Source organism: Brachyhypopomus gauderio, unplaced genomic scaffold (genome assembly GCF_052324685.1).
Source record: "Brachyhypopomus gauderio isolate BG-103 unplaced genomic scaffold, BGAUD_0.2 sc65, whole genome shotgun sequence".
Lineage (NCBI taxonomy): Eukaryota > Metazoa > Chordata > Actinopteri > Gymnotiformes > Hypopomidae > Brachyhypopomus > Brachyhypopomus gauderio.
This window is the reverse complement of record NW_027506886.1, coordinates 191,776-204,141: the sequence shown is the minus strand read 5'-3', so window position 1 is coordinate 204,141 and position 12,366 is coordinate 191,776. Positions and strand designations below refer to the sequence as shown.

Below are 12,366 nucleotides of genomic sequence, written 5' to 3'. Positions count from 1 at the left end.
GAGGCGCATTCAAACAAATTATAGGTGTCTTAAAACGGGAAAAGTCGTGAGACTTAACTGAAGATCATTCACTGGTGACAAAGTGAAATAATATAATGAAACAGAACGGCTCCCTAAAGTGTACGTGAATTTATTTGGTAGTCACTTGTCGCCTCCTAGTGAATGACTATCGTCTGTGTATAATCTGTGGATACTTGTGTGAAATGTTTGTAAAACTTTCTTTGGAGTAAATTTAAGCATTCTTTGCCTCAAAACGAAGGACATTTGATTTAGAAATAGCTCAGCAAAAACTATATGCGGAAATAAAATGCTAATTTATTAGACCCCTTAATTTTGATCATTGTTATCGAAATAGCTCACATAGCTCACACAATATATTTGTAAAAACACATTTTTTATGTAAAGCAATAAATGTGTTTATTTGTCAGAACAGGAGGTTTGAAGTGAAACATTTCATTGAGGTTTTCTATTATTATTTCATGATTCTTCTTTCTCATCCCCGTGTGTAATAATGTAACACAGGGATTTGTAGTCGATGTTTCCAGCCACGTCTATGGGAGCCACTGCGAAGGCCTGCTCCACCTAGACATGCCAAAGAAAAGCAAAATGCTATTCCTGGACAGAGCCATACTGCAGATCAGGCAGTTTGCATACTGCCTGCTTATATAACACATATCACTAAAATATGCAGTTGAAACCTACAACTAACCCAGGTATGTACCTCAGAGTGACTGGTCAAAGATGATGACCCAATGATATAACTTTGATGTAGAGGTAGTAAACATTTTATTTCATTTTTGCATAAAAATGTCTAGCTCAGCATTCACACACACAACACACACACACACACACACACACACACACACACACACACACACACACACACACACACACACACACACATACATTCCTCATATATAACTTTTAAAGGTTTGGGAGCTTTTTGGTATGATTGTAATACAGTAAGGTGTAAATAGTGTGGCCAATGAGTATGTAGTTGTTTGCAAACCTGAACAAATGATAAATGAGACCTTAGACTAGTACTAACCTCGTCTGCGGTAAACTTGTCCGCCTGGGTCATCAGTAGCCTTCTGAACCTGATTGGGAACAAAATGAGACCAAGATGACCAACATCACACTAAGGTCACACCAAAATGGCATAGAACTTGTGCATCAGTAACTTTATGAATGATAGGAAAGTGTTGGTGTTTTGCTGTTTTGCATTCTTACTCATCCTTATTGACAAACCCAGTGGCATTTGGGTCAAAAGGTTTGAACGCAGCGAGGATGGTCTCCTCTGGGTCTGTCCCTGGAGAGAGATGTTTAGATAATCAAGACCCCTTCTGCCAGTGTCTGACCTTTCACCAAGCAGTCACACTGACAGGGTAGTGACACGATAGTGGTCATGAGCTGGTAAGCTTATCAGATACAGCAGTGTTGCTGGGGCGATAACTTCTGTCAAATTTCAGTACAAGACTGAGAGTGGTCTCTAACACAAAACATGCCCTCAGCTCAGACACTACTGAGGAATGAAAGCACGGAAGATGGCTTATTACAGTTAGTTAAGGCTGGTGAGTTAAATAATACTGCTAGCAGGGTTAGCAGGTCTGGGGCTTTAAACACAGATAGGCTGAACTACTGCATACAGCACACATAAGTGCTGCAATTCTGAAAAGATATTTGCTTTGTCCCAACGAACCCTTTTTTGCTGTTTTTGTGTGTTTGTTTGGTTGGTTGTCTGTATACCGTTAAGTTTTTCACCAAAGAGGGTGAGAAAAACCGTGAAGTTGATGGGGCCTTTCCCTTCAGCCAACATGGACTCCAGTTCCTCATCACTCACATTTAGTTTGCCTGTATACACACACACACACACACACACACACACACACACACACACACACACACACACACACATACATTAGGATACTCCATATACTTGAAGCATATAAGAGCCTAAAAGCATAACTGACTGTGTAATCATACCTAGCTGTGCATATGTTTCCTTCAAGTCTGACTTCTTAATGACACCATCTCGGTCCTGATCAATACAACCGAAAGCCTGAAAAGGATCAGATGTTGAGTGAGATTTGAGGTGATCAACTGGATCTCTGAGCTTCCATAGTTAATAGACTTCACCTCTTTGAACTCCTGAATCTGTGACTGCTCAAACATGGAGAAGACATTGGACGAGCCTCTCTGGACATTCCTCCTCTTGGCTGCTGCTTTCTTACTGGCCTGTTGAAAGAGACGAACATGCAAACATCTTCAGCTGTAACTTTTATGTGTGTGTGGTTTCTTTCGGCTAGCATTCAAGTACGAACTTCACCATATCTATAAATAATGAAAATGCTGTGATAATTTGAATTTCCTCTGGGACTGTTTTGCATGACCTTTTAAAAATCATTATCAAAATTATTAATGTTATTAATTATTATTAATAACATTATTAAAATAGAGATTTCTTTTTTTGGGTCCACACCAATTTTTTACCTTAATTGTTCTCTTGTTTTAGTTCAACTTTATTTATAGTTTTTTGTAATGCCCCCAATACACTATCCTAAGTTTCTTATTATGTCCCCAATACACTGTCCTCAGTTTCTTATTATGTCCCCAATACACTGTCCTCAGTTTCTTGTTACGTCCCCAACATGCTGTCCTCAGTTTCTTTCTTTTATCAAAACCTGCAACTGAAATCTCATAGCTTGAATTTCGAGCAAATTGTCAGACATTGTGTCTAAGCAGAAAGTCAAATCCCAGCTAACTTACCATGTCCGGTGGTCTCCTGGTGTCTGCGGGCGCAGATGTCTGGGTCTGTGTGTGTCCGGGCCGGCGGTGCTGCTGATTAGGGCTTTATGCATGGTACATCTTATCACTTGGTTCTTTAAAAAGCATCATGCTGCAGTTCTCAGTGCCCTACAAGGGCTCCCCAGACGGCCTGTAGTGGAGACCCGATAAGCACCAAGCAGCCAGATTCCTGTGAGGCAGATACGAGATAAGAAAGGGAAGTAGTAAAATGTATATAAAGTACTCTGCTTGCACAGTTGTGAAATGGCACTTTCTGAAAGGAGAGTGGAAAGTGTGAAGAGGTAGTGGTGAAATAGTAAAGGTGTAAAAAAAACTTGAATCAAAGAAAGTTGATGTGGTCGGGAGTTTAGAGTCGCAGTACTTCTGTCTTGAGGATGTTTGATGTTATGACATATAGTTTGAATTAGAGAAACAATTTTAAACAGAGACCTATCCAGATAACCAGTATATAGAGTATGCTGTGAAGTTATGTTGCCTTAGACTTGTATTTAACAAGGTTTGTTAGAAGGAAACCTCAGACTTTTATTTCAAAAACCCTTCCTACTCTCATGAAAAGACATCTTGTGACAGGTTGTGGTGCATTGATTTGCCTTTTAACCCCTGTTTACTGGGCTCAGACATGTTGTAGTTGCAGCTATATTTGAAGTCGGTTACAACAATTTAATGCAGTTGGACAAGGAAAAGGTGAAGGTTTATTTAACCCCCAAAGCCCCTTTTATGGAAGATTACTAGCTTCTCTACATTAGAAACAGTCCATGATAGGTCTACAGGATGTCATTCATTATTAACAACCAAGAGCCACGGTCCTTTACTGGTTTCCTTGGTAATTTTGCCCCATTAAACAATTCCAGCTGGGCATGTACATCAGAGCAAGCTAAGTGTTTTCCATATCAGGCTCGCAAATTTTAGAGACGTCCATGGCGACGGGGTTGGCCTGAGGCTAAGAGAGCGGCACCTGCGCGCTGTATGCGCTCGGCTGGCAACAGGTGTGAGGAGCTTTCGACGAAACTGGTAGAAAGGGTACTTTGGGTTGCCATGGTTACCAAGAGAGAAAGTTTATGAATGAAACACTGATACGCTTCTGTTTTTTGAGAAGTCCGACAACGGAGTATCAAGCGGCACACCATGCAAAGGGTTATTAAAAGGAAAACGTTTAAAAACGAATCCAGATACGCACAAGTCCTTTCATCCAAATATTGATTTTGTTGAATGGACAACCATTCAGAAAACTCGGGAGTGCTGTCATCAGTGTTTGTGGCTAACCTGCTCGTTACAGGATCGACCCAAGAGTGTCTTCACTGAAGATGCGTGCTTAGAACACAAGGGACGAGAACCACAGGCTTAAAGTTCTGTGGGACGTGGAAACTGAAATTCGTGCACAAATTGGATTTTACACATGGATAACCAATGCAACAAGGAGAATCAAATTAGGCACGAGAGGTAAAGATGAGGTGAGGGAGGTCTTTAACACTGGGCCAGCAGTGCTATCATGGGCAGTACGTGGGTCACCAAACCACAGCTAAAGACAAATAAGCAGTCAGGTGAAACTTGGAACTGAAGCAGTCATAATCTATGAGGAATACGGAAAGAATCCCAAGGAAGGTCGGAAGCTGCCCCATCGACCGTTGTTCAAATGACTGGCAGAAAATGTGTGATGGACCCTTCCACCATGACCAAGGTAAACTCGATTTCAGCGTGATTGATATGGTTATACCTACCTGGAGAAACCCAACGCAGTTACAACCACACTGCTTGTTTGGTTATGCCAACCACGCTTAACTGAAATTTATTTGTTAACCAAAGATCTTGGAAAACCCCTAAAGCACCCCTACAAAAATGTGGTCCGCCTTGCCTGACGTCATTAAATTGTAAAAAAAAAGTGTGTAAAAGCATAAAAATTATGCTTTTACATACTTTTGACTCTGGATCTGTCTTTTGTAATGAAAATCAACACTGCTTTCATTACTAAAACACTACACTACACTATACAAGCTTTGTTCTTAGAAAGCTGGTTTCCTCAGGAACTTACCTCAGAACCAGTGTTCCTATCAGAGATCAGCTCAGCAGATTGAAGTTCATCCATTGGTTACAATATTTAACCAATGAGACTTTGAGTGTAAAACACTGACACATGAAACACATGCCGTCAGCCAAGAACTCTTGATTTGATCATTGTTTTTATTTGATTTTATTGCTCTGGGGAGGTTTTCTTCATGTATGTTCCTGTGTTGCGCTGCCTCCATCCTTCAGTTGCCCCCCCCCCCCCCTTGAGAAGCACCCCTGTAACGTGTGATGCTGGCACCAGCATGTGTTCACTGGGATGGCGTTGGCCTGGTCATGCGAGTCTTTTCCCTACTTCATCGAACATCATGTTTACTGTCATACGCCATTTACTGCATCTTCTTCAACAAGCGCCTGATTAATAGAGTGCTGCAGAGATGGTTGTTCATCCAACAGGTTTTGCGTCTCTGCACAGGATTGTGGGAGTTCTTAGGGTGACCGTTCTTCCTCACCTCCTTGACCAAGGATCTTCCTGCCCAGGTGCCCATCATGACCGAATGACACCACAGACTCTACAGAGGTTCAGAGTCAGGCTAATCTTTCACAGTTACCGAGGCCGCTGTGGTCCTGGGAGTATTCAAAGCTCTTCCGCGGTGTGTTATATCCCTAATCTTGGTTTGTGAATCCACCCATGCAAATCAAATTGCAACAGGTGGAACGTGAACTACATTCTAGACACATTTTAAGGATAAAGAAAGCAAATACACTGTACCTGACCACAGTTTGGAGTGGCACTAAAATAGTCTTTTGTCAATAAGAGTGCCGTTTGAGATTTTTAAAGTCAATTTTCAAAACACTTTGTCTTCATGGGTGATAAAGTGCAGATTGATGGTAGAGATAGCAATTATAAGACTCCGAAATCAAATCCATACTAGGACATCTACAATGAGGAGCAGCTAATCCTGTCATAATCCTGCACCACAGGACCTGAGTATGTGAGGAGATGTATGGATGAAAGTGCTGAAATGGGAAGGGGGGGGGGGGGGTCCTAGACCACTAGACCATGCAGCACACACTGAGTTGTGAGCTGTAATTTGAGTTGTATTTGTACATCAATATGCAGCTAATGTAAAGACTGATATAAGATGTGAGCAATATGCTATAAACATTTGGTGTCAGTGAAAGCCAGAAAGCCGTAATTTTGAATACACTGTACCATGTTTATGGGTTTGATATGGAGGCTGGTGAAGTGGGAATCATACAGATGAGAGCTGATGAGATGATGAGATGATGAGATGATGAGATGATGAGAGCTTGGATGAGTACGCAGGAGTGTTTCTGCATCTCTGACTCTGAGCATGGGGCAGTGGCAAAACAGTGAGACTACTGACAGTTTGAGAAGGTTTGATATTGATTAAATTGGATATTTTAACAGCCAACGAGAGAAATGGGTTTGGTGTTGATGTGACCCCTCAGGGTTGATGGCATGATGATTAAAAACAAGGCATTGCTGAAGGATGATTTGACAGAGAAAGGAGCGTGTAAACTAAATAGAGAAGACGATTTAAGACTGGACTAACTGGGGCAGTCCAAGATGTCTCTTACCAATACTGTTAAGTGTTTCAGTGAGGACCTAAACCCCTGGAAAGCTGTATCAGGAGTGAGCAGAGATAAGATGGAGGAATGTGATGACTGGAAATACCAGAGGGAGAGCTGGAGTGGAGGAATAGAAGAACATCAGCTGCCAGAAGGAGGCCACAAAGGAGCGCTCACCAAGGCGGTGTGAGAACATCAGACTACAAGAGCTTGTGGAGACAGAAAAAAACCAAGGAAGATTGGAGACTGGCCTGTAGTTCTCAAAAATCTAGAGATCAAAAGAGACAGCAGCTACTTTTAAGGAGACTGAAAAACACGTCACATTAGGGACGCATGATCGAAGTAGGAAATAGGAGGAGAAATGACGTGCAGATGGTGATAGTGAGGACTGGACTGGACTCGGTGGAGAAATGGATTATTACAGGGGGGCTGACTGAACTTACTAACTGTGTCTTTAAAACAAAATGGCTCTTCACTTTCTCTAGCTGAGACAGAGAGACTTGTGCAAATGCTCACTGTTGGTTTGTAAGTGGATAGTGATCCCAGTTTTCTTACAGTGATGTTCCAGGCACACACACAGGGTCTTCATCTGCCCAAGTTCAGAGGTCAAACATGAGGAGCAGTGGCTTGCTGGAACCTGCCCAGTTTGTAAAGACACGTGATGATTTAAATAACCTGTTCCATCAGAAGTGATTTAGCAGGCCATGAAGCCCTCTGAGATCTAGATTAAGGGAGCAGAGCAGGAGTGCTTTGTGATAAGACCACAGTGCTGATAAACCGTCTGCGTTCTCTCATTTGTGGGGACATTAGAACAAGCTGGATTAGTTAATCTTAGACTGATGCAAAGTTTCCATCCAGTTTACTGTTGGATATTTGTAGTCTCGCAAAGATTTTAATCAGTCAGTTGATGAAAGTGTACAGAAAATAATTGCTTTGTGCAGAAAAAGGTTTATTATCATTCAGTATTTCATTTAGCCCTGTTCAGTGTTGAGAATTTCGAGTTGGGGTTAAAGCAATTAAGAAATTTTTTTAATTAATGGTAAATAGTGAGTAGACATGATGTAATACTTCATGTAATACTGAATGTACGTTTTACATTCAGGCATCACCAGTTCCACTATTGCTTTACATCAGTGACATTTTACAGTTATGTCACTTGAATTCAGTCATTCTTGCTTTATGTGAGAAGCAGCATTAGATGTAACACAAATGTGATATCTAATGTAAACGCAAAGGTATTCTTGTGTAAAAATTATGATATTATCACAAGCGAACTTATTTATTGTTTAAATAATAACAATGTGTTTCATCTAAAGATGGTGCTCCATTTATTGATAAAGTGGAGTTTTGACCCCAAATAAAGGTTAATGTTTGTGTGGAAAACAGCTCACAGAGCTTTATTTCCATCCACTCTTCATGGTTCAGCTCAATGTCCAGCTAAAGCTGTTGTCTCCAGATCTCTACACATGCCCTCCTCTAAACAGGCCTGCAATCTATTTTCTTATGCTGTAAAATTTCAGAATAAGATTTTTTAGCTATCTTTTATATGCTGTTTTCAGAATGCATGGTGAAACACAGTCATATGTGAGACCCTGAGGTTATGACACCAAGGTGGTGTTTGATTTGACTGACATTCTGAATATCTCTATTGATTTGGCCCAGTGGTCAGCTTGACTGAGCTAATAATAGCTCACATTGCATCTGGCCATGACCATGGCTAATGCTAGAAATTCAGCAGAGAGTCATGAGACTGTATTGATCTTCAGATCTTTCAGCAGAAGACCAGCACCAGCCCGCCTGTCATCAGTGTGAGTAGAGTAAGGTTCAACTTACGTGGAGATAGCAGATTGAGCCGAAGAGAGGGAAGGAGAGAGAAGGAGGAAGAAGAAAGGACATGGAGAGAGAGAAGAAGAAAGAAGGATGGAGAGAGAAGGAAGAAGAAAGAGGGATTGGAGAGAGGGTAGAAGAAGAAAGGACATGGAGAGAGGAAAGAAGAAAGAGAAAGATGGAGAGAAAGGGAAAAAGAAAGAGAGGGATGGAGAGAGGGAAGAAGAAGAAAGGATATGGACAGAGGGAAGAAGAAAGAGAAGGATGGAGAGAGCGGGAAGAAGAAAAGAATGGAGAGAGAGAGAGGGAAGAAGAAGAAAGGACATGGATAGTGGGAAGAAGAAAGAGAATGATGGAGAGAAAGGGAAGAAGAAAGAGAGGGATGGAGAGAGGGAAGAAGAAAAGGATGGAGAGAGAGGGAAGTAGAAGAAAGAAGAATGGCAAGAGAGTGGGAAGGAGAGCAAGGAGGAAGAAGAAGGAGAATGACAGAGAGGATGGAGAGAGAATGAAAGAAAGAGAATGATGGAGAGAGGGAACGAGAGAGAGAGTACAGTATGTGAATGATGCTTTCTCCAGGCTTCTACCCAGGAGTGCTATCACCTCTGACCTCTGAGTCACCTCTGTGTTCTGCCACAGAGGCACCTCATCCAGTGGCACACAGATGGGATAAATCACCACACACCAGGCACCGGTACAAAACAGGCCCTGGGAAAACTTCTTTCCCCTCTGACACACTGGTTGAATCTTGAAAGAAACAACCCAAATTGAAAAATGCTCAGGTATAGAAAATCTATAAGGTATAGAAAATAGTTTCTTTCACTGGGCTACTTATAGCTTGGTTTATAAGACATTGCAAGTAAAAAAAATAAAAATAAAAAAATAATAATAATTAATGATTTTTTTTTTATGTTTCCAATGATCAGCCTCTCTTTCAGTTTCACAGTGTAGATTCTCCCAGTGTAAGAGCACCTGAAGTCAGGGTGCATTATACATGTCTGATTTTATCTTATATAAAATAAAAATAAAACAATCCAGGTGGATGTAGCTCTAAATCAATTTGTTTCATATCTGAGATATGTTTATATATATTTTTTTTATTATTATTTTTTTTAAAATTTTATTTATTTATAGTAGTTATTATATATAATATATATAAAATATACATTATATGTACACATACATGCCCATACTAACATATATCAACACACGGAAAACCAAGACAAAAACAAAAAAAAAGATAAAATAAAATAAAAAATAAAAATAAAAAATAAAAAGAAGGGGAGGGGGAGTAAGGTAAAAGGATAAGAGAACATGGAGGTTGCTTTAGTTAGTCAGTCTTACATATCCTTAGCCGGAAGCCGTTGCAAGGATTTGAAGAATGTTATGAAAGGCGACCAGCACCTATGAAAATTTTCTGTTGAGCCTCTAAGACTAAATTTAATTTTTTCCAGGTGTAGAAAGAACATGACATCTTTAAGCCAAAGTGAATAGGATGGAGAAAAACAGGACTTCCAGCTAATGAGAATTCGCCTTTTTGCAAGCAGTAGTGTGAATGCTATACTGTCCAACTCTCGAGAACTCCATGTTGTTTTGTCCGTGGCAACACTGAAGATTGCTAGTTAAGGGCCCAGATTCAATTGTTTTTTAAACACTGTAGAGAGAGATGAGCGCACAAAGTCCCAATATTTCTCCAGTTTGCGGCATGACCAAAACATATGATAAAGTGTTGCTTCCTCTCCTCCACACCGAGGGCAGTTAGATTCCGTTTCTGGATAAATTTGGGCTAATCTAGCATTGCACATATACCCTCTGTGTACTACCTTTAACTGCATTAGGTTCAGTCTTTTACATGATGATGAAGAATTAATTCTACCAAGGGCCTCCTCCTACCAATCATCTCGAAACTCAAAACCCAGCTCCCTTTCCCATTTAACTTTCGCATCTGAATGAGTCGTTTTGCTCAGGGAGAGGATCTTACTATATAAAGTTGAAATAGAAATGGCACCTGTCTCTGTTGGAGAAGAAAAGAAATCTTCCCAGGGAAGAGTAGAAGGACAATTTGGAAACATTGGGAAAAGAGCCTCTGCACAGTGACGAACTTGAAAGAAACGAAACAAATCAGTCCTAGGGAGGCCAAAGGACAATGTATCAAAGTTACAGAATTCACTCTCATAGAGATCTCTGAATGTGCCTAATCCTAACCTTTCCCATACATGAAATTTAGAATCCAGAGATGCCGGCTTAAATAGATGATTGTTGCATATGGGGCTAAGTGTTGAGGCTCTGGTAAAATCCAACATTTTTCGAAGTTGTACCCAAATCCTTAGCGAAGCCACAACTAGCGGATTGTTAGTAAACTGGGAGGGAGAAATAGGAAGAGAAGAGAAAACTAGCTATGTTTAACCAAAGAGATATGTTTATATGATAATTAGTACCTCTGTCCCATTGAAGGACCTCTGTTTGGTCTAGTTAATGTTCTGTTGACTTAAACACAACAAAAATAATATATTTTTATATAAACTCAGAACTGATTTTAGTTTATTCCTATCGGATGAAACATGATACCAAACATTCTACAAACAGTTCATCTAAAACAGAGGTGCTGGGAGATGCTTGAAACTGAATTTAATCATCTCAAATTGTCCTAAGGTTGCCTCTAGTTCATCTGGTTCATATAATTCCTCTTTATTTTAACATTTCTATGGATTGTGCCCTATTCTCATGTATAATGTCCTGTACAGAATTAGTTGTATTGTCCAGTGTTTTTTTTTCAGGCAGGCGGAGAGGTTGGACTTTATCCTTCAGTGTAGTTACAACACTGGCTATGCTGCAACTCTGTCCATGCAAACAGAGTCTTCTAAATTTAGAAAGTGTTTTAAGTTTAGTGTAAAGCATTTCTATATTTAACCTAAACCCATTTTACCCTTGTCCTTGACAAACACCTGAACATTTGCCAAGCTAGTTTTACAATGAGGTAGTGGGTCAAACTAGCAGAAGTTTCAGTGTTACTGTGCATTGCAATGCTATGATTAAAAAGGCAGTTAGTAAGTTTTTTGCTACAGCAGAATACCTGAGGGCACTGTTCATTCTTGTTATAGGTATTAACTCTGTGCCGTTTTACAAATCACACTGTTTTATTTGTACACTGAAAAAAATAAAGCATTGGCTCAATGTAATACAATTGAATTAATCAATCACACGAATTTTTTTTCATTGACTCAATCCAAAAAACTTAATTCATGACTAAATTAATTTAATTTTTTTGACTGATTCAATAAAAAAAAATTCGTGTGATTGATTAATTCAATTTTATTATATTGAGCCAATGCTTTATTTTTTTCAGTGTACTTTTTGTGAAGTCCGAGTTGTACAGAACACACAAGCCGCTGCAACTGAAATGTGATCCATTTCTTTAAATTGCTTCTAAGCTCAAGGTAATCTTTAAGATGTAACAGCAAGCTATTGACTCTCAAGCTGATGGATCAGGCGATGTGTGTGTGTGTGTGTGTGTGTGTGTGTGTGTGTGTGTGTGTGTGTGTGTGTGTGTGTGTGTGTGTGCGTGTGTGTACAGAGGGAGGAGGGAGGATTGTGTGTGTACACAGAGCACCACACACCTGGACCGCCCATCCTTCTCTTAGGCATAAAAAGAGCAGAGCGTCTATAGGAGCCTCACACATAAACGCACACACACACCCCAACTCGCTAACTCCACACCTCGCTCTCTCACACACACCTTTGCTCACAAGTGCTCTGGAAGATGCCGTGTCTCACCTCCATCCGTGAACAGATGATGAGGATGCCGTGCTCTTACACGTCCCTGCTGGAGAGGGCACTAATGGTGAGGAACCCAAATGTTCGGCCCACTGCTGGGCTCGGCTGACTGGTGACGGGTGACTAGCGACAGGTGCCACACAGGTGATCGGTGTCTGGTGACAGGTGCTACACAGGTGACAGGTGTCTGATGACAGGTGCCACACAGGTGACGGGTGACTAGCGACAGGCGCCACGCCACGCTAATGCTGCTTAAGAACGCAGTAACGATGAGGATGATGTTTGTACGCTACATTATTGTACTCCCAGCATGAAGCAGTGAGCACATTATAGAATGCTTTTGTATTAATTTAGTATATGAATTAT

The 12,366-nt window shown here is 40.6% G+C and overlaps 2 protein-coding genes across 3 annotated transcripts in view; one reads left to right on the top strand and one right to left on the bottom strand.

The window, feature by feature from the left end:
* Positions 1 to 12,366, top strand: part of gck (glucokinase (hexokinase 4)) — a 37,726-nt gene that overhangs the window by 19,836 nt on the left and 5,524 nt on the right. Inside the window, exon 1 of one of the 2 annotated variants that reach the window (XM_076989097.1) lies at positions 3,844 to 4,483. The exons of the other annotated variant lie outside the window; for it this stretch is intronic. Coding sequence (XP_076845212.1) covers positions 4,439 to 4,483 — 45 coding nt within the window. The 5' untranslated portion in view covers positions 3,844 to 4,438. Of the gene's footprint in view, positions 1 to 3,843; positions 4,484 to 12,366 lie in introns of those variants that run through there. 2 annotated transcript variants of the gene reach the window in all.
* Positions 296 to 2,918, bottom strand: myl7 (myosin, light chain 7, regulatory). Its single transcript, XM_076989099.1, has 7 exons — positions 2,767 to 2,918; positions 2,137 to 2,235; positions 1,984 to 2,059; positions 1,747 to 1,851; positions 1,231 to 1,309; positions 1,049 to 1,097; positions 296 to 582 (listed from the first exon to the last, which is right to left on the bottom strand). Exons 1-7 carry the CDS (start codon positions 2,767 to 2,769, stop codon positions 478 to 480), a joined length of 516 nt encoding a protein of 171 aa, XP_076845214.1. The 5' UTR covers positions 2,770 to 2,918; the 3' UTR covers positions 296 to 477.

Coding starts and splice junctions, on each gene's coding strand:
- myl7 (XM_076989099.1), bottom strand. Junction 1,852..1,983: donor GGAAACATATGCACAGCTAG/GTATGATTACAC, acceptor GTGTGTATACAG/GCAAACTAAATGTGAGTGAT. Junction 1,310..1,746: donor CTTTGGTGAAAAACTTAACG/GTATACAGACAA, acceptor ATCTCTCTCCAG/GGACAGACCCAGAGGAGACC.